Source organism: Tachysurus fulvidraco, chromosome 10, assembly GCF_022655615.1.
Source record: "Tachysurus fulvidraco isolate hzauxx_2018 chromosome 10, HZAU_PFXX_2.0, whole genome shotgun sequence".
Lineage (NCBI taxonomy): Eukaryota > Metazoa > Chordata > Actinopteri > Siluriformes > Bagridae > Tachysurus > Tachysurus fulvidraco.
The window spans coordinates 3,445,925-3,467,555 of record NC_062527.1 but is presented as its reverse complement, the minus strand read 5'-3'; the positions used below and the strand labels follow the sequence as shown (position 1 = coordinate 3,467,555).

Genomic DNA, 21,631 nt, shown 5'->3' with positions numbered 1-21,631 from the left:
TGTAACTTTAAGTGCTGGTTCTCTGTTAAACTTGTTCCTCTGTAAGACTTTTCACTGCCCCAGAAATCTGTTATTGTTGCCCTCTTTACCTCATATAAGAGACATAACAGATGAATAACCTACCAGCACCTCTGCTATGGAGTCAGCTTCTCCTTACAGCCAGTCCATCAAAATATTATCCGGTGTTGTAAAAGAGGTCTTCTTATCCTTTTTGTATCCCACCCCCTCAATTTTTATGCACTTATGAGATCGTCTATTCTAAAGATCTGATACAAAGACGCATCATTAAAACACGAAGTAGGAAGACCGTGTTCCTTTACATCCCTAATCTGCTCCTCGAGCCTATAGATATCTGCTCCGGTGAATTCAGATCACACATTCATTCAAACACACGACTCAGCGTTACACTTATTTTATTTCTCTGTATTAAACCATTAGGCAAGGCGGTTACATGTAAACATAAACATAAAGAAAATTAAATGATGTAAGCTTGAATTGTTAAACAGATTTGTTTCTAAAGATATAAAAATGTTGTACAAAGCTCTGAAAATCATTTAGTCCAAAGAGATTTGATCGAATGACACAACGTCCTCCTTGACCTACTAAAAATATTGACACATGATATATAGGTCCTGATATTTAGAAGCCATTCTGATTGTCAAACCACACAAATATTATTAAAAGAAAAAAAAACAACAACAACATACGTTTGAACCATAATCCCACCTAATTATATGTGCTAAAAATCCATGCATTGGTAATAATTGTGTCCTGGATATTCAAAGTTTTTCTAAGCCCAGGTTAAGCTTTCATAAAATACGTTTATAATGATGATTACAATAAATCTGTGGCTAAGTGCCTTCATTTCTCTTTATGTGCTCTTTTAAAAATTCTAGAAAATACTTCTTACCCAATAAATATATTACAGCCGATTATTAGGCACCGACCGGCTCTAATGGACGTCGGAACAACATCTATGTTGTGTGCTAAGCGATTTCTCTCAGGCAGCATTGGCGTGTAGTGCAGAAGCAGGTGATAGTGTGACACCTTATTTCGATAAATGCACTGAACAGGTTCCGACTATGAGGACCTTAAGTTCTGTAAACTGTGTCTGCACCAACAAATAATCTAAAAACAAACCCATTGTAAATTCCATCCTCCCTCCATAGTAAGAAAATAGAAGGATCTCACTCAGGTCCAATACTGATCATCATCACCACCATCATCATCATTGTTGCAGAATTCCTCTCACCTTGTTATAATAGTAACAGTCACTGACTCACTAACAGAGTGTATGTATGAGAAATCTGCTGAGTGGAGAAAATCTGTGTGTCCTTCAGTTCTGGTCTGTAAAGATGAAGCCTAACTTGGCCGTAGACATCTCCCGCCTCAAGCGCATCACCTCACAGAACATTTGCTCAGCTGCCGGGAAAGAAAGAGAGCGCACGAGTCCATGGGGTGAACTACTGTATAGTAGAACATGTTATGAATGCTGTTACTCACAAACACGTGAAGGTCATTTATTCACGTTAGGCCTGTTGCGTCACTCACCGTCATGTCGGACCAACCCCTGCTGGATATATCTGATGTACGTGAAGAAGTTACACACTGCCGTGATCTAGCGTCAGAGAAAGAAAGAAAGACGTCAGACCTAGATATGCTGTCAAAAGTAAAAACTACAGGTATGAAGTATTTACCTGAGCTTGTATAGAAAGAAAAAAGGTCACATAGAAGAGAGACAATGAGAAGTTTGTACCCTAGCTCTGCTGGAGGGAGAGATGTAGTAATAATTCTCCTTATCTCCCAGTTTGATGCGATGTCGGCAGAGATGGGACATTCCACTCAGGGCGCACTTCCTGCACCCGCACACGACAGACTCGTTATAAATGCTGTCTATTAAACATCCAGTACATCATGCATATGGGCAGTATGGGAAATATCCTTAAAAAAAACTAGGATCTCTTCCATTGTTGGTTAGAATATTTTACAATAACTAGCACTGGGTGTTATTTATGGTATTTACGTGAGGCAGGGGTGTCCAAACGTTTTACAATAGAAAAACTGAATAAAAAAAAAAAATAAGTAAATTGCCACCACCGTCAGGTGAGAGGAAATATTGCAACGTGGCCAACAAAATTTGAAATTTTGAACAATTGTTATATGTGCTGTTATAGAAAAATATGAAATCCAAGATGAAAGGTTTGATTAGTGCAAAGTCTCCTGTACAAAAGACTTTCCCTTTAACCATAAACTGTTATAAACTGTTATAAACTGTTATAAAGCTCTGACACTGGAGAAACCTTTCACAAAAATGAAATAAACGTCTTAGAGAAAATATATAACAACGGTATGTTAAATCGTTACAACGGAACACGTTCAATCGATCTATTTATTATAAACCTCTGATATGCCTCACATTCTGCACTAAAAATGATTCTAACCCATCAGATTTGACCCAACATCCCACAACGCCGAGTAGCTACATGAAAATTTTAATTTAATTTCCTGCACTGGTTATTTCATTTGTAAGTTCATGTACTATATAAAAAGAACAATAGAAATATTGAAAAGTTTAAAAACGTCACACTTGTGTTCAAAATAATGTCTAACACACCTAAATATTATGATTATACATCGTGTATTGTGGACATGTTTCCAAATATGTTTAATTTACAGTGACAATAACCAGGGAAAGTCAGATTAATAGAAACAAATGTAATCCAAAGCAGCAGAGAGAGTTACGTGAAAAGGAAAAGGCAAGATGCTGAATTAGAGCAGCGATTTGTCATGCTATAGCTTCTAAAGTCACTTACGTCTCTACCGGAGCTCTGCAGCCACTGTGAAAACAAGCCCATATCAACTGTGATCAAACTGGTGCCCAAATAATCATGTGATTTACAAGCTTCAGCCATTACAGCCATGTCCAACTACATAATGTAAATAAATAAATAAAATCACGTAGAGCCCAGAAATGCAGAAGTAGCATCATGTACGATGCACGACTCACTTTAGTCCTCCACACTCAATACTCGAGGCCTTGTCCACGGGCGACGCCGTCAAAGCAACGGGCTCGATAGTCAGAAAGTTATTCTCCACCGCACTCTGAACAGACCGAGACAACTAGGAAAGAGAGAATGATAAGTGCTCACTGTAGAGAAATATAAGCATCAGATAGGCACACAGGCTTGAAGCAACTTACCTCTGAGCATGTGAAAGAGAGACAGGGTCCGATGTCCTCTTTGTAGATCCGGGTCAGGAAGGCGGATGACCGGTCCAGACTGGGCTTCTCTCTCCAAGACAAAAACTCGGCAAACAACACAGAGTCCAACTACGGAGAGCAATAAACAAGCATAAGCCTACAGATAAAGTGGTTATCTAATCAAGATATATAAAAAAAATACCTCTTCTTCATACGTCTGGGTGAGGGGGGGGGGGGGGGTTACTGTGTTCGTGAATCTTATTTCTCTGTGTGTTGCTACTGGATGCTTAAATTTCCTCTGGGATAATCAACCAGTCAACCCACCAGTCAGTCAAGAAATTGTCTGTCTGTCTGTCTGTCGGTCTATGTATCTATCTGTCTGTCTGTCTGTCTATATCTATCATCTGTCTGTCTGTCTGTCTGTCTGTCTGTCTGTCTGTCTGTCTGTCTATCTATCTATCTATCTATCTATCTATCTATCTATCTATCTATCTATCTATCTATCAAAACACAACAAACAACTATGTTACTGTTTCTATAGTAACGCAGACTTGGAGGATGGCCCAGATCAACAGAGAGTAAATAACAGATTTTTAAAAAGCGTGTTAAAAAACGAATCATCGTTGTTGTCTTTTCTCAGAAGACATTTATTCAACCTTTCTTGAGTCTCGAGTGTCAGGAGTTTCCTCACACCAGGAATGTCTTCAGGACAGAGGAGTTAACGCTTGGTGGTTTCTCAGTAAAAGGACAAGCTGAGCTGTGCATTTTTTTTTTTTTTCTCTCAAACTGATTGCAAAAATTTCCATCACAAATGATATTATCAGCAAAAACTTGAGCAAAAAGCAGAACCTCAGAAATGTTCATGTGACTAATGAAAGTGAGCAGTCTCATGGAGTGTGTGTAAAACCTGATGATCCACTTTAGATTAAATCCATCCGAGTGTTTAAAAACATGCTAAGGAATAAATCTCCAGGAAATTCTGACATAAAATTCAGGAAATATTATACTGTTATTATTATAAATATTATTATAAATATTATTATAAATATTGTTTATAATAAGTATTATATTATATTGTAAATATTATTATATTTTTGAGTCAAAAACGCACATTTTTTTCAATGACCTTGAAAAGCTAAAAACCCTGAATATTGAGTTTTTACCCAGCTTTAGAATTCACAACATAAACACTCACAAATCACCTTGAAAAGTACCTTGTAGCTCAACTGTATGCTCAATATGTTGATCCTCAAGGGATTTTAAATAATCTTTTGTTTTATGATTGCTGGTGCAAAATTCCAACCTGATTTTTTCTGCAGCTTTTTAAAAAAATTGTGTTTTGTGCTTTTTTTATTTAAAAAAAACTATTTGAACTGGTAAAATTGTGAGCATGGGATTCTTCTTTTAAACTCCTAGAAGTGATGAAATTATTTCCTGTGACCGCTGCACACATGTTCGATGCACATCGATGGAAAACAGCGTTGGTGTTGTGAGGTCACAATCTACTACAAATATTGCAAAGTTTGCTTGATTTAGCATTCGTAAAATTCATCTGCGTTTGTAAAATGCTAACATCTTAGAGGCACTGATATGGGAACAAAAAATCCTCAGCATGAGTAAAACAGGTCACACAGGAGCTGTAGTCTTTGTTTCATTATGTTTCCTGGGTACAAGTCAGTAAGCATGACTAAATATCTGAGCCCCCTGTATAACAGTTACCTGGCAACAGTAAACTCCTGCAGATTCACACACTGAGCTGGACAAGACATATATATACACGAGAGAGAGAGAGAGAGAGAGAGAGAGAGAGAACGAGACAGAGAGAGGGAGACAGAGAGGGAGGGACAGAGACAGAGAACGAGAATGTGAGAGAGAACGAGAGAGAGAGAGAGAGAGAGAGAGAGAGAAAGAAACAGAGAGAACGAGAACAAGAGAGAGAGTGTGAGAGAGAGAGAGAGAGAGAGAGAGAGAGAGAGTGAGAGAGAGAGAGAGGAGCAGACAAGGAGAGGGTTATTGATCACAGAAAAACAAAAGATAAGCATTGAAAAGGAAACACTGGATGATTTGATATCCAGGTATTTAAATTTACAGCATTTGGTAGACACCATTATCCAGGGCGACTTACATTTCTATCTAATTTTATATAACTGAGCAATTGAGAGTTCAGGGCCTTGGTGGACCTGGGATTTGAGCACACAACCTCCCGATAGGTAGATCAACACCTTAACCACTAGGATACCACATGCGACGGTTACATGGTACATCCAAACCTGTCTGCTCGTATATACCTCTTTTTCTTCCCGGCTCGTGTATGCATTTTCACTGGGACACTCAGATTGTAGCTGAGGCAGACAGAGGGTGGCGCTCTTGTGGCGCGTGTGTCCTCCAGGCCGAGACGATGCTCCTCTGGACTTTGGGGACAGTAGCTGTGGGTGGAGCTGATGATTAGGGGAGGACGGTGTGGAGGTCAACACAAGGGTCTTTAGTGCGGTCACTTCTGCTTGTAGCACATCAATCTGTGTAAAAAAAAAAAAGAAGGTACATAGCTGGGACTGATAATAAGGATGGATTTAGATATGTAAATAACTTAAATAAGACACTACCTTGCCCTGTGCCTCTTTCAGTTGCTTCTCTGCAGCTGCTTGCTTAACGTTTGCTTCTCGAACCATTTTGTGAGCCTCCTGGAGAAATGATTTCAGATCTCAGGTGAGTAACAGGAACATAGTCGAATTAATCAGCTATAAATATTCTAACAAGTAGCACTAAATAATACTGCTGATTGTCACACATAAGGATGTGCTATGATACACGTGGTCCTGTTCACCTCAAAGAGACTTGCAGTCAATTCTTCCAGTTCCTGCTCCAGCTGAGTTCTCAGACTCGACAGTCGCTCACATTCCTCCCCCTTTAGCTTCAACTCCTGCAGGCAAATTATTACCCAAACGTTATTGTTGTGTGAACAGAATAGACGATTGTTAAGCTGGTACTGTAGTTTCAGGGCCCATATTCATTGAAACTGCATAGCACAGTGACGGCATGCGAATTTGATCGTGTTCATCTCTGGGATATCTGTATGATCAAACTCGTATGGTTAGAGTCTGTGGTGAAAAATCAGAGCTTGGGAATATGTCATTTTATAAAATCTTTGTGCATTTGAGCTACGAACTGGAACATATATACATTATAACTCATTTAATGGGGAAAAAAGTGCTATGGTGGTTTTAAGGGGCTACAAGTTTACAAGTCAAATGTAATATGTTTTGAAAAGGAGTTTCATTTAATTTGCTCGAGTAACTGCTTTGTCCTGGACAGAATGTCTTCTGATTCAGATCCCAGTCAACTTGAGATCTCGTCTTGTCGCATAATTCACGCTGTTAAATGCTGAACACAGGAACAACAGGAAAATGTAAGGATTATGTAATCCATCTACATATAAAGATTGTTTCATACTATCGATACATCGACTACTCAATACTTAAAATTCCCAAATGTTTTTCCTTCTGTTCCTTTGTTCAGCACTGAACCGTGGAGTAAGAAAAAGAAGAAGCAAACTCTGTTTTTATGATTTGTCCACCTTCTGCGCAGCATCCAGCTGTTCTCGAAGAAACTCTGTGCCTTTCTCTCTAATCTCTATAGAGGAGCTTCGTAGACGAGACACGCTGTAGGCTTCTCGTCTCTGAGTGTCCGTCTCCTCCTGGAGCATTGTCTCTCCTCTGCCTTCTCCAGACTCTGTGCCAGGTTCCAGCTCTGCCTCGAAGTCTATCAACCTGCACAGACAAATAACTCTTCAGTCCAAATTTGGACACTTTGTAATGACATGTTATGTGATGTGACGTTTGTAAACAACACTTCAATACTGAGTCAAGATGTCTAACACGTAGCAGTGTGTGTGTCTGTGTGTGTATGTGTGTGTCTGTGTGTCTGTGTGTGTGTGTGTGTGTGTGTGCGTGTGTGTGTGTGTGTGTGTGTCTGTGTGTGTGTGTGTGTGTGTGTGTCTGTGTGTGTGTGTGTGTGTGTGTGTCTGTGTGTGTGTGTCTGTGTGTGTGTGTCTGTGTGTGTGTGTCTGTGTGTGTGTCTGTGTGCGTGTGTGTCTAAAAATGTTTTAAACAGCTTATTTCTATGAACAGCCTATTTCTCTGAATAACCAAACAGCTAAACAGTGTTTAGTCATAAAAACAGCCATAACATTCTTAGGAAATATGTTGACGGGTAACTTTTCGCCCAGAGATCCACACCCTTACCCTGTTTAATAGAAGCATCCGGCAGCTAAAACACAACTCGACAGTCTTTTCCGCAACAGAATCCACAAACAAGCTGTACTACACACTCCAGGGACGGTGTTAAAGCCAACACAAAACAAACTCACACACACACGCTTCAGAAGGTGTTTTGATTTCTCCGACACGAAGCAGGGAAAGTTTCGGTGTTTAGTCCAGCTGGACCAGGTCACATGACTCCAGGGCGTCGCTCAGGCCCCGCCCACAATGACGAAAACACTCCGAAACAAAAAGGTGTGTAAAGTAAAACAATGACGCTGCGTCTCTACGCCTGTTTTCGGGGTTAAACCTTTAATGGCGATGTGGAATGTCGTTCTCTCTAATGTTTTTTTTCCTCCACTATGTCCAACTCAGAGGTAGAAATGCCAGTGCTGTCAGCATGCTGTTAGAATTCTGACTCTTGACAGTTCCTGATACTGGAGTTCATCTTGTAATGTAACTGGGACACACAGCTATGAACCCTGATCAGGCAGTAACTAAGGATGAATGGACAAAAGCTACAAATACGTGTCACAGCACCATACGTTCATGCCCCGTAAACCACTATCATGGCCAAACGCTTATGAACACTGGTTAGGGGAACAGGACAATGAAGGACGGGCGAGTCCTACAGAGGGTGGTGCGGTCAGCTGAACGTACCGTCCACACCGAGCTCCTAACCTGCAGGACATCTACAGCACGTGCCGGACCAGGGCCAGCAAGATTGTAAAGGATCTCAGCCATCCCAATTTATACTTTTTATTTATCTACCTCCTTTTGGTTTTATTTTTATCCTTAATTCCATCTTTCTATGTTTGAATACCGGACAGATGAAAAAAGCATTTCACTGCATGTCGTACTCTGTATGTATGTGTATGTGACAAATAAAATTTGATTTGATTTGATTTGATGTGCATCCTCATACGAAAGTCCTAAGACACCACATTATTATTATTATTATTATTATTATTATTTATTTATTTATTTATTTATTTATTTATTTATTTATTTTTATTGACGGTATATATGAGAATTAAGTTTTAACATTTTAATAATTCATTACATACTAAAAATGGGGTACATGCAGAAATCATGAGTAAATGAAGTCGTGAATCTGACAAAACGACTTTTATGTCGAGATACCGAAAAAAATGTACATTTACATTTCCAGCATTTGTCAGACGCCCTTATCCAGAGCGTCTTACATTATCTCATTCATATACAACTGAGAAATTGAGGGTTAAGGGCCTTACTCAAAGGCACAAAAGTGGCAGCTTGGTGGACTTGGGATCGAACTCACAACCTTCCGATTGGTAGCCCGACATCTTAACACCCAACACCTTAAACACTAGGCTACCACAAAATGAAGTCGCTATCAGGAAATAAGAAATATTATATATATATATATATATATATATATATATATATATATATATATATATATATATATATATATATATATATATATATACAGAAAAAAATATATAATAATGCATGGCCGATTAGGATTCCGTATCATGAGCATCCCATTCCCGATTTAGTTCCCTCTTTGTTTTATAATTAACGTTGCTGTTATTACAACCTCAAGTCCTACACACTGTCTGTGTTGTAAGAGTGAGAAGGTCTGGGGTTCAGTTAGTGTTCCAGTTCATCCCAAAGGTGTTCAGTGGGGTTGAGTCAGAATCAGGGCTCTGTGCAGGACACTCGAGTTCTTCCACTCCGACCTTCACACACCATGTCTTCCTGGAGTTTGCTTTGTGCACAGGGGCATTGTCACGATGAAACACTGTTTCTGTAATGGTACAGCACACAAAGACATTGTGTGTGTTTTGTGTCCACAAGATCCACATATGGGATGTGATGGTCAGGTGTACACATACAGTACTTAGTATGCAATCAGCGTTCTGTTCAGTGTTCATCTATTTGTTAAATTCCACCACTGCTTGTTTTGCCAGCATCCTTGAATAATCGGTACAGTGCTTTTTGAACGAATATGTTATCATGTACTTTTTCATCTATCTTCAGTAACCACTTTTCAGACTCTCTTTGAGATCCACAAACTGCTGGAACCAAATTCCTTGTGTGTGTCAACACACTTGGCCAATAAATCTGATTCTGATTCTGATCATTACTGAGCACAATGCATGATTACACACCCTGTACATGTTTGGATTAATGTATGTATAGAAGAATTTGTCTCCTACATTTAAGATTCTGGGCACTATAGGAAAGTGCTTTTGTCCCTCCGTTTCAGCGGTAACAAATTATACAGATTTAGAAATTCATGTGCATGTTTCTCATTATTGATTCAATACCTGTGCTTTGTGGTTATGTGATTCTTTTTTTTTGTATGCAGATTTTCTTTCACTTAATACATGGTAAACGTATACATTGGTAATCTAAATACTTGGTAATCTTACATGTGCAGTACAATTATAGGGTTAGCCTAGCATCTTTATTAATTATAAATTCACCAAAACATAGTTGCCAACAGAACATTTCTTTTTTGTAGCTCTGCTCTGCTTGCTTTGCTGGTGACCTAGAGAATCCTCTTTCCCCCAAAATAAAGCATGGGACTAGTAAAGCGCTATTCCTTTGCTGCCCTTCACCAGGATGGGTGGATGGACTGTCAGGATAAATCCTGGATAATATTTTGGTGGCAACATTTTCAGTTTTAACCGTGATGGTTGCTTCATTTGGCTTCATTGTTCTGACCGTACTTTATTGCTGTCATTTTAACTAAAAGTTAAAACTGATGTTTTTTTACTGTTGGTATTTTCCATACTTCTTGTGTGCTGTAATACTAACTCATGCTGACATGACATCAGACAACCCTTTTGTTGCCTTAAAGTCCACTTTTTGTACATGGAGCAGGCGAATAAGGTGAAGAATTTTCCATTTCAACCATGTTTTCACAGATGGTGTACTTGAGGTCATGGGCTTTTTCTGATTTGTCTTACATAGTTCTTTTTTTTACTTGAGCACAGGTTAATCTTGTCTGTGGTTTCTATCTGCTCTTTAGATTTACTACAGATTTACTGTAGAGCTGTACCCTGTAGTCTGCTATTTGAATGCAAATATTTCTGCATCTTTTAATTCAAAGCTTCATCTTTACAAGTTAAGGGATTTCTTGTGTTCACATGGTCTGCAGATTTGGCACACAACCTGCTTACGCTGTGTTACACTTCCTTGGCCTCTTATGATAACAATCTCTGAGCAAACATAAAAACCCTATGAACTACCCATAAATTCCAGTAGTAAATTCTAAATGTTTTTGGTGCTTGAAAATACATTGAGGTTAATTATGGAGTTGCAGTATTTTTTTTTCTTTCTTTGTTTTGTTTCTCAGTTCTCATTAATACGTGTAAGCAAATTATGAGCATATAAGTAGAATATTTTAAAAAGGATTCCTTCAGATGTTTTTCTCCACTCTAGCCTTACGTAAGCTTGACATTACAGCATATCCATTCACATTTTATAAATTAAACTTGTCTTACCCACAACAAACAGTGGTGGTCTGGATCACTCAATCTATACTTCTTGGCCAAATGTAAGCATTGGAAGCAAAACGGTGGACTAAGTAGAACAACAGAGTAATGTAGTAGTAGCAAACAGCTAATATTCTAAAAGACAAAAAAGTCCTCTTGTGGTTTCTCCAGTATGAACAGAAGCTTGTGCTGAAGTCAAGTCACACTCAGAGAAACTCTGCTGTTAAAAAACCAAAGTCAGACAAAGTCAAGGTTGCCAGATTGCAGCACAATGTCATCTTACACAGTAAATCAGGATTAAAACACACATTCAATCATAGAAACACAAAAATCCCATGTACATTTAACAGGTCAGTTTAATAGGAACACCTGTACATCTGGTCAAAATTGTAATCTTTTGGTCACATACACAATAATACACATCTTTTTTAATGAATGTCCGTGTTAAAAAAATGGACTCAAATGGAATACAAATTGAATAGAAACTGAATAGTTAAAAGTTTAGAAAATAAAATGTAATCTTCAGTTATGGGTGAAATATAAAAAATACTGTCTATGGATACAATACAATGAATATGAATATAGAATGAAGGTTTATAAATAAAGTGCATAAAGCTCTCATTCGTGCATTAGACAATCATGTGGCATCATGCAGGTACAGGTACACTGTGTTAAGACTGTCCCAGGTGAACAGCACAGATTTAATAATACCAGTACATCTGGCACAACAACCATGCCACAGTCACCGAGATCACATTTTTGTAAACGTTAGACATTACAAGCTCTTGATCACAAGCTTTTATGCATTGAATTGTTGACAGATAATTGAATGAATGAGCAGGTATTCCTAATAAAGTGGCTGGTGAGTGTATGTTCGAATTTGACCCTACTAAAAATCTAGCCTGATCTGACCAGCTTCCAAAACTGGTAAGTAAAGTGAATAACTCTTACTAATGCAATTTTAATGTAACATCTCAGTAAAGAAAGTAGATAATCCGTTCATCCATATTGTGTAGCACTGATCTTAACCAGGGTCACAGGGATCCTGAAGTCAATCACAGAGGGTTCGGGACACTAATCAGGAGACACCCTAGAAAGAGTGCTAGTCCATCACAGGGTACAATCACAACCACACACTCATTCACAATCTACATACAATTTAGAGGTGCCAATCAGCCCACAACACATTTCTTTGGACTGAAGGAGGAATAAGAGTACCCAGAAACCCCTGATCAATTTACTAAAGATAAGCTGGAAAATATCTGGATAATATCTAATAGCTAGTAAAGTTCTACCAGCTTGCCAGTTTGGTCCAACCAAACTGGAGTTTTCAGCAGGGATGTTAGGCTACGTTTTGCAGTGTTTCCGTCCTTACAGTATCCGTTATTTATTCCATTGTGTCTTTTTTCAAGGTTGTGACGGTCAATATTCTTTCAATATATGTATATATACATTATATATATATATATATATATATATATATTTTTATTTATATATATATTTATATATATATATTTATATATATATACACACACACACACACACACACACACACATATATATATATATATATATATATATATATTGGATATAGATTCTAAATCTCTTTTAATTGGTATCTGTGTCATATTTTACAGTTATAATGATAGTCTATTGCAGTTTTAACCCAGAAACCTCTAATTTACTGTGATAGAAGACATTCTGCAAGTTTTCTAGCCTAGTTATAATTATTATTATAGTTATTAAGGTGTACAAGACAGTAGTCAGAGCAGCTCTACTGTATGAGTTAGAGACTGTAGCAGTGAGGAAAATCTGGTTTGCTCAATACTTTCACATGTTTTCAGTAGATGTTATAATGCAGTGTTTAGCATCCCCAAGTTAGCAATATCTCACTTTGCTAGTTTTTGTTGTCCAGGTTTCTAATCAAACTTAGGATACACCCATACAATCTTTCACATCTGTGGGGAATATTTAGACAAAGTAAAAGTTAATTGTTTTTGTGGAATTTTGTGGATTGATTTCTATATAAATGAAGTTATGATGTAATGACAAATGATTTACAGCAGGACCGTAAAAAAAGTACCATAAAATTGTTAATTATAGTAAGATAATTTACGAGAAGTACAAGATTTGTCTAACATTATATTGGTTGTAATTGGGGTTGTTTGACGGTACTGGCACATTCTTAGTGTAATATAACCTGAGAAGAAAAACAGCTAATAGTCTACAGTTATATAAATCTTTAATTGGCTGAAGTGTTGGCCTACTGATTAGAATATTGTGAGTTTGAATCCCAGGGCCACCGTGCTACCACTGCTAGGCCCCTGAGCAAGGCCCTTAACCCTCAATTGCTCTCCTGTATAAATAAGATGAATGTAAGTTGCTCTGGATTAGGGCATCTGTTAAATGCTGCAAATGTTATTATGTCATGGATCTTGTACCGATCAATCTCCATGTGAGGAAAAAATATAGCAAAAAAACTCCACCTTTAGACCTAAAGACCACCTTTATAAAAAATTCTAAATATCCAAGCTATTGTAAATATGCATAATTAATCAAGCCTAGTAGGGTGTTGCTAGCTGCTCTGAAATTAATAAAATACAGTTACTGCAATCTTCATTTATTTTAAAATGAATGTTAATAGCTTCTGTGTTCAACAGCCTTGAATGGATCGTTAATGATTCATACAGTATGTATGTGCAGGTTATTTTGCACTGAAGGCTTATTGAAGATTACTAAACTAACGCTTCCTTCACAATGTTCCTTTGTTGCTGAAAGAGATTAATGTGTCAAGTGACTTGAGTCGTAGGCTCAAGTCTCCTAACCTTTTTTTAGCCTCTCCAGCATCTCTCACTTCAGTGCTGCTCATGAAGCCTTTCACCCTTCGTTTCCTTACACACTGTGAGTAGCTTTAACATGGGATTGCTTTTATCTGATCAATATTTTGTGGTGTGGCAGTGAGGAAGTGTTTAGGTGTTATTTACTGTACATAAGATCAGGGGAACCCAATTCTGATCCTGAATAGTTTCAGAGAAACTGAATCAACATGCTCACTCATATAGACAAACTTACACTAAAATCACACTCTAACATCATTTTAATGATTTTTCTGTGGTTTTATGGATCTGTTTTCTGACTTCAGGATCCTGACAGCATTAGTAGTGTTTGGTTAAAGAAGTTCTTCTCAGCAGCAGAGAGCAAGAGATGACAGTGACATACTCTCGCAGGGTTGCCGATGCTCGTCTCGGGACCTTCTCTCACCTCTTACTGCGGTGGAAAGGAAGCATTTACAAGCTGCTGTACCGAGAGCTGCTCATCTTTATTGTGCTTTACTACATCATCAGTGTCCTTTACAGGTGCATGCAGTTTGTCCGAATGCAATACAGAATGTCATCTTGGTCATCATACAGTATACCAACTGCTGAAAAAACGTGTCATGTTAAAGAGAAGGAAAAGTGATCAATGTTTACTGATATAGATTCATCTTGGATGATGGGCAGAGGAGGATGTTTGAGAAACTCGCCATCTACTGTGATCAGTATGCACAACTCATCCCTGTATCATTTGTTCTGGGTAAGTGTAGAACTCTCTCTCTCTCTCTCTCTCTCTCTCTCTCTTATGTGTTACCATAAATATCTGCATTTGTTCATGTGTTTGTGCAAACCAGGTTTTTATGTTACTCTGGTGGTATCTCGCTGGTGGGGGCAGTTTGAGAGCACCCCATGGCCAGATCGATTGGCGATGTTGGTCGGGGGATACGTTCGGGGGGCAGATGAAGGTGCCAGGCTAATCCGCAGGAGTCTGGTGCGTTATGCCAACCTGTCTGGCATCCTCATCTACCGGTCTGTCAGCACTGCTGTCTATAAGAGGTTTCCCACCATGCAGCACCTGGTACAGGGAGGTACACTGGATTCACTCAGTCTTTAATGTTACATACTACATTGGTGTAATAACAACTTCTTTCTAGCTGTGGTTATTGTCCTCACCCAGGCATACACTGATATCAATACAGGTATACAAGCTAAAATACACACTTTCTTATTAAACATGTGAGTTCATCTATAGAGCCTGTGATGTTTACAGCAGCAATGCGTCAATTTGGTAAAAGTTTCAGGGGTGCATTAAAAGTGGCTGACAGTAAAATGCTCATTTTTAATAGGAATATCCACTAAAATGGCAGGGATACGCATGTGTGGTCATTCCACATGTATACACCTTATCAGAACAAGCAACACAGCAGTACATTTCTGATTGCAGTACAGTCACAGTGTGAAACAGGAAACAAGTCAGCCTAAGTAATGTGGCATAGAGCCGTGATTAGAAGTCTGTGGAATGCAACAGCCATTTGTTATGGTACCCCCCAGCGTCAGGTAGTGAGCTCAGCCTGGAAATAACAGGGATTAATGGTCTGTTTTGCCAGAACTTTGGCTCTCAAATAACAGAAATGAACAACAATCACAACAATCACCGCAGGGATTCAGGAACATTTTGAATGCATGTTGTCACTATCTTGTCCCGTGATAATTTTTCTGCCATGTCTGAAAATGTATGTTTAAATATATACAGTCATGGAAAAAGAAAGTACACCCTCCTCCAAGCCTATTTATTTATTGTCATGGCCAAATGTATGGCCCACCCGTTCTACCATCAAGCCAACATTCAGACAACAAATGGGACAAAATAAGTACACCATTCCTACTTCCGCAATAATCTGAAAGTAATTAGCAGCCATGATTTTACTGATGAAATGCACAAGGTTAGTAAATCATCCAGAAGTGTAACTAACTCTATAACAGCATTTAAGAAGATACAAGAGAGATCACGACTTCAGAGAACTAAATGTTACTGCTCATTAATCTGGAAGAGATTTGAGGCCATCTCCAAACAATTCGAACAGTTCACCATTCTACAGTGAAAAGAAGAAGAAGAAGAAGAAGAAGAAGAAGAAGAAGAAGAAGAAGAAGAAGAAGAGTGTAGAATGTCAGAGTGAAGACGGATTTTTTTTTTTTTTTACAAATGGAGTGCCTTCAAGACAGTTACCCAGGAGTGGGTCTCAGCAAATACAGTCCAAGGTCAGTCCGCATAATGTTTAGAGAAAGGGTGAAAAAGCTACTTCTCTCCTAAAAGAATGTAGCAGCATGTTTGGCAAAACTGCACAACCACAAATGCTTCATGCCAACTCTTATGCATAGTAGTGCAGGGGTGAGGATTTGGGTTTTGGTTTTTGCAGCCACAGGACCTGGAAAACTTGCAGTCACTGAGACAACTCCAGCAGTGAACTCCATTTTATATCAGAATATTCTTGACAAATAAGAGGACATTTGTCCAGCAACTTAAGCGGGACCAAAATTGGGCCATGCATAGGGTTGCAAAGGGGCGGAAAGTTTCCGGTAAATTTCCGGAAACTTTCCACGGGAACTCAATCTGGGGAATTTTGGAAATATTCCAAATTGGAAACTTTACTGGAATTTATGGAAATTTATGGGAATTTATGGAAATTATTTGGAAATATAGGGAAATTTATATAAACTCTATCATATACAAACATTAATAAACATTTTGTTTGGTCATAACACTCCTAATTTACTGCTTATTAAGAGTTAGTAAGGTAGTTATTAAGTTTAGGTATTGGTACAATTAAGAATGTAGAATAAGGTAATGCAGAATAAGGCATTAATATGTGCTTAATAATTACTAATAAATAGCCAATATTCTATTAATATTCATGCTAATATCAACTAATTAAATGACCCTAAAATAAAGTGTTACTGTGGATGTTATGGAAGAACACAAGTACATGCACGGGGTTTGGCCTCAATGGCCCTCCAGTAAGCAGTGTGCTGTGTGCAAGTGACCGAGGAACGCAGGGTACAAGTCAACTTAAATTGCATTAAATCTTGTTGTTTTAAACAAAATTATGCTGCAAGATTTTTTTTAACTACATTTAAGTTCCTTTTTAAATTCCCAGTTAATTCCCATATATTCCCGTAATTCCCATATATTCCTGTTAATTCCCATTGAAAGTGTCCAGCCTTGAAAATTCCCGGAATTTTGCAACCCTATTCATGCAACAGGGCAACAATGATTTCAAGCAGACCAGAAATTCGACATCTGAATCAAGATGTTTGAATCCCCAAGACATAGTCCAGACCTTAACTCCATTAAAATACTGGGGCCAGATCTAAGGAGAACTGTGCATAGACAAATGGCTCAAATATCAATGTCATACAGAAGAATGGACCGATAAAGCTGTGGATAAAAGGTTTACTTCAAGTTCTTGTTACTTAAAGATGGTTCACAAATGATAAGTTAAGAGTATTTATTATTTTCACACCTGGTTTCTGAATACTGGTTTAGTTTTTGGGACAGGGATGTATTTTTTTTTCTGTCACTGTACTCTGATATGTGTTATGAGCTCTATTTATTGTACATGGACGAGAATAAGAGATTTTTACATTATAATAGAAATAAATAACATTAACATATCACAGTTTCGGCAGTTTGTATCTAATTATGGTTTTCCGCATGTGTATTGTTTGCCTTGAGACTTAAAACTGAACATCAACTTATATCACCGTATTAACCCGAATTAAACTCCTGTCCAGGACTGATGTCAGTAGAGGAACTGAAGCAGCTGGAAGAATTGCCTTCTCCTCATAATAAATTCTGGGTTCCTTGCGTGTGGTTTGTGAATCTGGCACTGAGAGCACGGACAGAGGGACGCATCAACAATGACGTTGCACTCTCTGCCATTCTAAACGTACGTGAGTATTTGAATCGATTGTGTTTCTAGGAAATGTGAAAGGAAAAGCTTTGCTGTGGAAAAGCTCTCTCAAATACAGTAGTACAGGCAATTCTGCATGTGCATGTATGTGTGTGTCTCTTTTCTCCTTTTAGGAGTTAAATACGTTGCGCTCACAGTGCATGAAGCTGTACAGTTATGACTGGATCAGTCTGCCACTTGTTTACACTCAGGTCTGATCAGACTAATGTTACTAACAACCAAAGGTGTCCATGTGGAATTATAGATTTATTCATACGAACCATAGCTATATCACTGCTGATCTTACTTTAGTAGAAATTAGTACCTGTTGATTTTTAGATAGAAATATGGTTTATCAAAAAAAAAAAAAAAAAAAAAAAAGACAGCAAATGAAATTCCTTTACCTTAATGTTTGAAATAGCATAAACAGGCTGTTAAAGTATGTACTTGATTTATGAACTTGACATAAATCTACACCTTTTACAGGTGGTAACTGTAGCTGTATACAGTTTCTTCTTGGCTTGTCTGATTGGTCGCCAGTTTCTCGACCCTGCCCAAGGCTACCAGGGTCACGACCTGGACTTCTATCTTCCTGTCTTCACACTGCTGCAGTTCTTCTTCTACGTTGGCTGGCTCAAGGTATTTGTTCCCCATACCTGATCCAAGCAAGTCAAAGCAAACATTTATTCAACACATCTTTTATTGGTAATATTCTGTCTTATGTGACTCAATAATGACAATCAAAAGGTGGCAGAACAACTTATCAATCCCTTCGGGGAAGACGATGATGACTTTGAGACAAACTGGCTGGTGGATCGCAACCTTCAGGTATTTTTTTGCATTCAAGTCACTAACTTTCTTCCTTGCACTTCAACAACTAGAGTACAATCTACAGCAGACTGAAATTCTTAATGCCTATGTGTCCATTTACATCTCAGGTATCTCTGTTGTCAGTTGATGAAATGTATGATCTGCTTCCGATGATAAAGAAGGATAAATACTGGAACGAATCAGAGCCTCAGGCGCCGTATACAGCTGCCAGTGCTGAACACCAAAAACCCTCGTACATGGGCTCTGCTCTGGACATCAGGTGACTAAATGAAGTAGTTACTGTGTATTTTTTAGCTATCAAGATCTAGAACTTAGTTTTTCTGTCTCTCCCAGTGTTTCGAAAGAAGATATGGAATTTCAGCATAACCTGGAGCAGATCAAGGAGCATGAGGAAGCCAACCACTCCACTCCTCTTTTGGGCAATCTGACTCGTTTGCTTGGCGTGCAGTCACCAAATTTTCACCGCTCTCCAACCACATCTACTTCCTCTAGGGTTTCTCTTCTCCGTCGCCGCCCACGTGCTCCTTTTAGCCGTTTCCCTCTCTATCTGCATCCGGAAGCCCCTGTGATGCAGAACCAGAACCAAAATCCGCCTGAATATGACATGGCTGAGTATGCTTTTTCCTCCATGCCCCTGTACGAGAGACCTGGTTTCTATAGTTGCCCTCAGACACCCATCCACTGTGTGCCTCCATCTGTTGTCAATCGTCCTCGCGCACAACGAAGAGCACTGGGTGACCTGGTGCAAAGCACCAGCTCAGATTCTTACTCTCTGCTAGGCTCACATCTGTTGCCTCCTGATACGCCAGGTCGCATGCCCTGTGCCACAGGTTTCACTGGGATAGCAGAGGATGGCTCAGAAAACCCTTCTGCATCCACTTTCTCCTTCCCTGATCCTGCAGCAGAGACGTGCCCTCCAAGCAAAGTGTGGCCAAATCAGGCATTGCTATCCCATCGTCCACTGCCTTCTTGTCTTTCAATGGACACTCCTCTTCCAACAGAAGGACAGCTGAGACCGTTGAGTGCACGTGCAGTCAGTGGAGGCGGAGAGAGAGTGTTCTCCTTCACTCCTCCCATACGAAATCCCATTCAGAGCAGCAGGAGCTCAGGATGCATAAACGCATCCAGCACAGCCAACAGTAACACCAACAATACCAACAGCAGCATGGGTAACCTGTGTAGTTTCATGGGTCTTGCATGTGGCTCTAGTAGCAACACAAGACTCGTCAACAGAGGCACTATGGCATTGAATAACTCAACCAGTCCCATCACTCCTACTACTGCAAACACAATACAGCAAACAGCAAGTCAGCATCATACCCCCAAGGATTCTGGGATCTCATTATCTCAGGAGGATTTACTGGGAGGTTTAGTGGTGCAGAATGGAACTGCGATACCCAGTAGGGTGCAGGAACAGTGAGTTCCTTGAAGAGTTCTTTCTTTATGCTGCATGTAAATATGGCTATATTATACGTATACATCACAAAATGGACAAACAAAGGAACAGTTACCGTGGTCACAATGAGATAATGTGTGGCACGATAAACATATGGATTAGAAGTGGACTCATGATGATAAGACTTGTGGTAATGGAAGTTCACCTTGACTGGGGGCAGGAAAGTCAGTTGGCAACAGCTTCTGGGATATTTAGTAAGCAATCACAAAATAGCAAACGGAACAACAGCTGCTGTGGTTAATAAAAATCTGCTCTGGTTTATATTTATGGCATTTAGCAGACACCCTTATCCAGAGTGACTTACAACTGAGAGTTAAGGGCCTTGCTCATGGGCCCAGCAGTGGCAGCTTGGTGGACCTGGGGTTCAAACCCATGACCTTCCGATCAGTAGCCCAATACCTTAACCACAGAGCTCTGGTTAATATGAGTGTGTTACTATATACATATACAAACATGTTGCATTTGTCTTCTGCAGTCCTGTTGTATTTCAGAATAATCTTTTATTTTTGTTTTATTTACTATATCATTTATTTTATTTACCTATATTTACTACAGGTTAAAATATGTTACTGAACAATATCTTAAATTTACTGAATTGTCATTAAAGTGTGCTTAAATTTACTGGAGTCAAATAAAAAAAAAGAAAAAGAAAAGAAAAGACAAACTTGGTATATTTACTGAGGACAAACTCAATACAAAAATATAAACAAAAGCCTGTTATTAACTTTGCCACTAGTTTTCATGTTCTCACATAAGTGCTGGCTCTTTCTTTAAAAACTTAAACTCAAAACTGACAATTAACCTCATACAGACATGCTCAAATTAACATTAACGAAAAAGATAAATAAATGCTTTATAAGTGCAGTGCATTATTAGTTCATGTTGACTAAGGTAGTAAACTAACTAATGAACCCTATTGTAAAGTGTTACCCAATTATTTAGATTAAAATATGTAGATCACTTAGTGGGTAGCACGTTCGCCTCACACCTCCAGGGTCGGGGTTCGATTCCCGCCTCCGCCTTGTGTGGGTGGAGTTTGCATGTTCTCCCCGTGCCTCGGGGGTTTCCTCCGGGTACTCCGGTTTCCTCCCCCGGTCCAAAGACATGCATGGTAGGTTGATTGGCATCTCTGGAAAATTGTCCGTAGTATGAGTGTGTGTGTGTGTGTGTGTGTGTGTGTGTGTGTGTGTGTGTGTGTGTGCGCCCTGCGATGGGTTGGCACTCCGTCCAGGGTGTATCCTGCCTTGATGCCCAATGACGCCTGAGATAGGCACAGGCTCCCCGTGACCCGAGAAGTTCGGCTAAAGCGGTAGAAAATGAATGAATGAATGTAGATCACTTTTACTATTTATATAAGCTGAAGATGCTGAAGTCACGTCAACACGTGTTTTACAATCATTTACCCCGCCATGGGCAATGCTGAAGTTACTGTTACAAACTCTACAGTTATTAACGCTTATAAGACAGGGGGACACGTTCGTGTAGTCTGGCGTAAAATGTGTCTTACACTTTGGCTTTTAAAAATACAAGATAAAAGAAAAAATAGAGATAAAATCCCGCCCACACTGACAATTGATTGGTTGATTTACCGAGACAGGCCAATCAGGATGCTCTCTGTCTTACATGCGCGCACACGCA

The 21,631-nt window shown here is 39.0% G+C and overlaps 2 protein-coding genes across 4 annotated transcripts; one reads left to right on the top strand and one right to left on the bottom strand.

Annotated features, from left to right (window-relative positions):
- Positions 1 to 396: 396 nt before the first annotated feature.
- Positions 397 to 11,109, bottom strand: rab3il1 (RAB3A interacting protein (rabin3)-like 1). 3 transcript variants are annotated; one of them, XM_047819840.1, is made up of 11 exons: positions 10,953 to 11,109; positions 6,774 to 6,966; positions 6,024 to 6,119; positions 5,803 to 5,880; positions 5,488 to 5,715; positions 3,200 to 3,328; positions 3,008 to 3,120; positions 2,814 to 2,837; positions 1,757 to 1,856; positions 1,552 to 1,618; positions 397 to 1,422 (listed from the first exon to the last, which is right to left on the bottom strand). In XM_047819840.1, the coding sequence occupies exons 2-11, from the start codon at positions 6,900 to 6,902 to the stop codon at positions 1,337 to 1,339; spliced, it is 1,050 nt and encodes a 349-aa protein (XP_047675796.1). In that variant the 5' UTR covers positions 6,903 to 6,966; positions 10,953 to 11,109; the 3' UTR covers positions 397 to 1,336. The 3 variants fall into 3 exon arrangements, with proteins under 3 accessions (XP_047675796.1, XP_047675795.1, XP_027019767.1); XM_047819839.1 differs by lacking the exon at positions 10,953 to 11,109 and adding an exon at positions 7,566 to 7,679; XM_027163966.2 differs by lacking the exon at positions 10,953 to 11,109 and adding an exon at positions 7,441 to 7,664.
- A 2,171-nt stretch (positions 11,110 to 13,280) lies between these two features.
- best1 (bestrophin 1) lies at positions 13,281 to 21,004 on the top strand. The gene is made up of 10 exons (XM_027163813.2): positions 13,281 to 13,844; positions 14,086 to 14,299; positions 14,422 to 14,516; positions 14,611 to 14,844; positions 17,549 to 17,703; positions 17,841 to 17,918; positions 18,193 to 18,345; positions 18,454 to 18,534; positions 18,645 to 18,796; positions 18,871 to 21,004. Exons 2-10 carry the CDS (start codon positions 14,148 to 14,150, stop codon positions 19,955 to 19,957), a joined length of 2,187 nt encoding a protein of 728 aa, XP_027019614.2. The 5' UTR covers positions 13,281 to 13,844; positions 14,086 to 14,147; the 3' UTR covers positions 19,958 to 21,004.
- Positions 21,005 to 21,631: the final 627 nt, after the last annotated feature.

Coding starts and splice junctions, on each gene's coding strand:
- rab3il1 (XM_047819840.1), bottom strand. CDS start 6,902: ATGCTCCAGGAGGAGACGGACACTCAGAGACGAGAAGCCTACAGCGTG. Junction 5,716..5,802: donor TGAAAGAGGCACAGGGCAAG/GTAGTGTCTTAT, acceptor TTTTTTACACAG/ATTGATGTGCTACAAGCAGA. Junction 3,329..5,487: donor CGAGCCGGGAAGAAAAAGAG/GTATATACGAGC, acceptor TGCTCTCCGTAG/TTGGACTCTGTGTTGTTTGC.
- best1 (XM_027163813.2), top strand. CDS start 14,148: ATGACAGTGACATACTCTCGCAGGGTTGCCGATGCTCGTCTCGGGACC. Junction 17,919..18,192: donor TGCCACTTGTTTACACTCAG/GTCTGATCAGAC, acceptor CACCTTTTACAG/GTGGTAACTGTAGCTGTATA. Junction 18,535..18,644: donor TGGTGGATCGCAACCTTCAG/GTATTTTTTTGC, acceptor TTTACATCTCAG/GTATCTCTGTTGTCAGTTGA.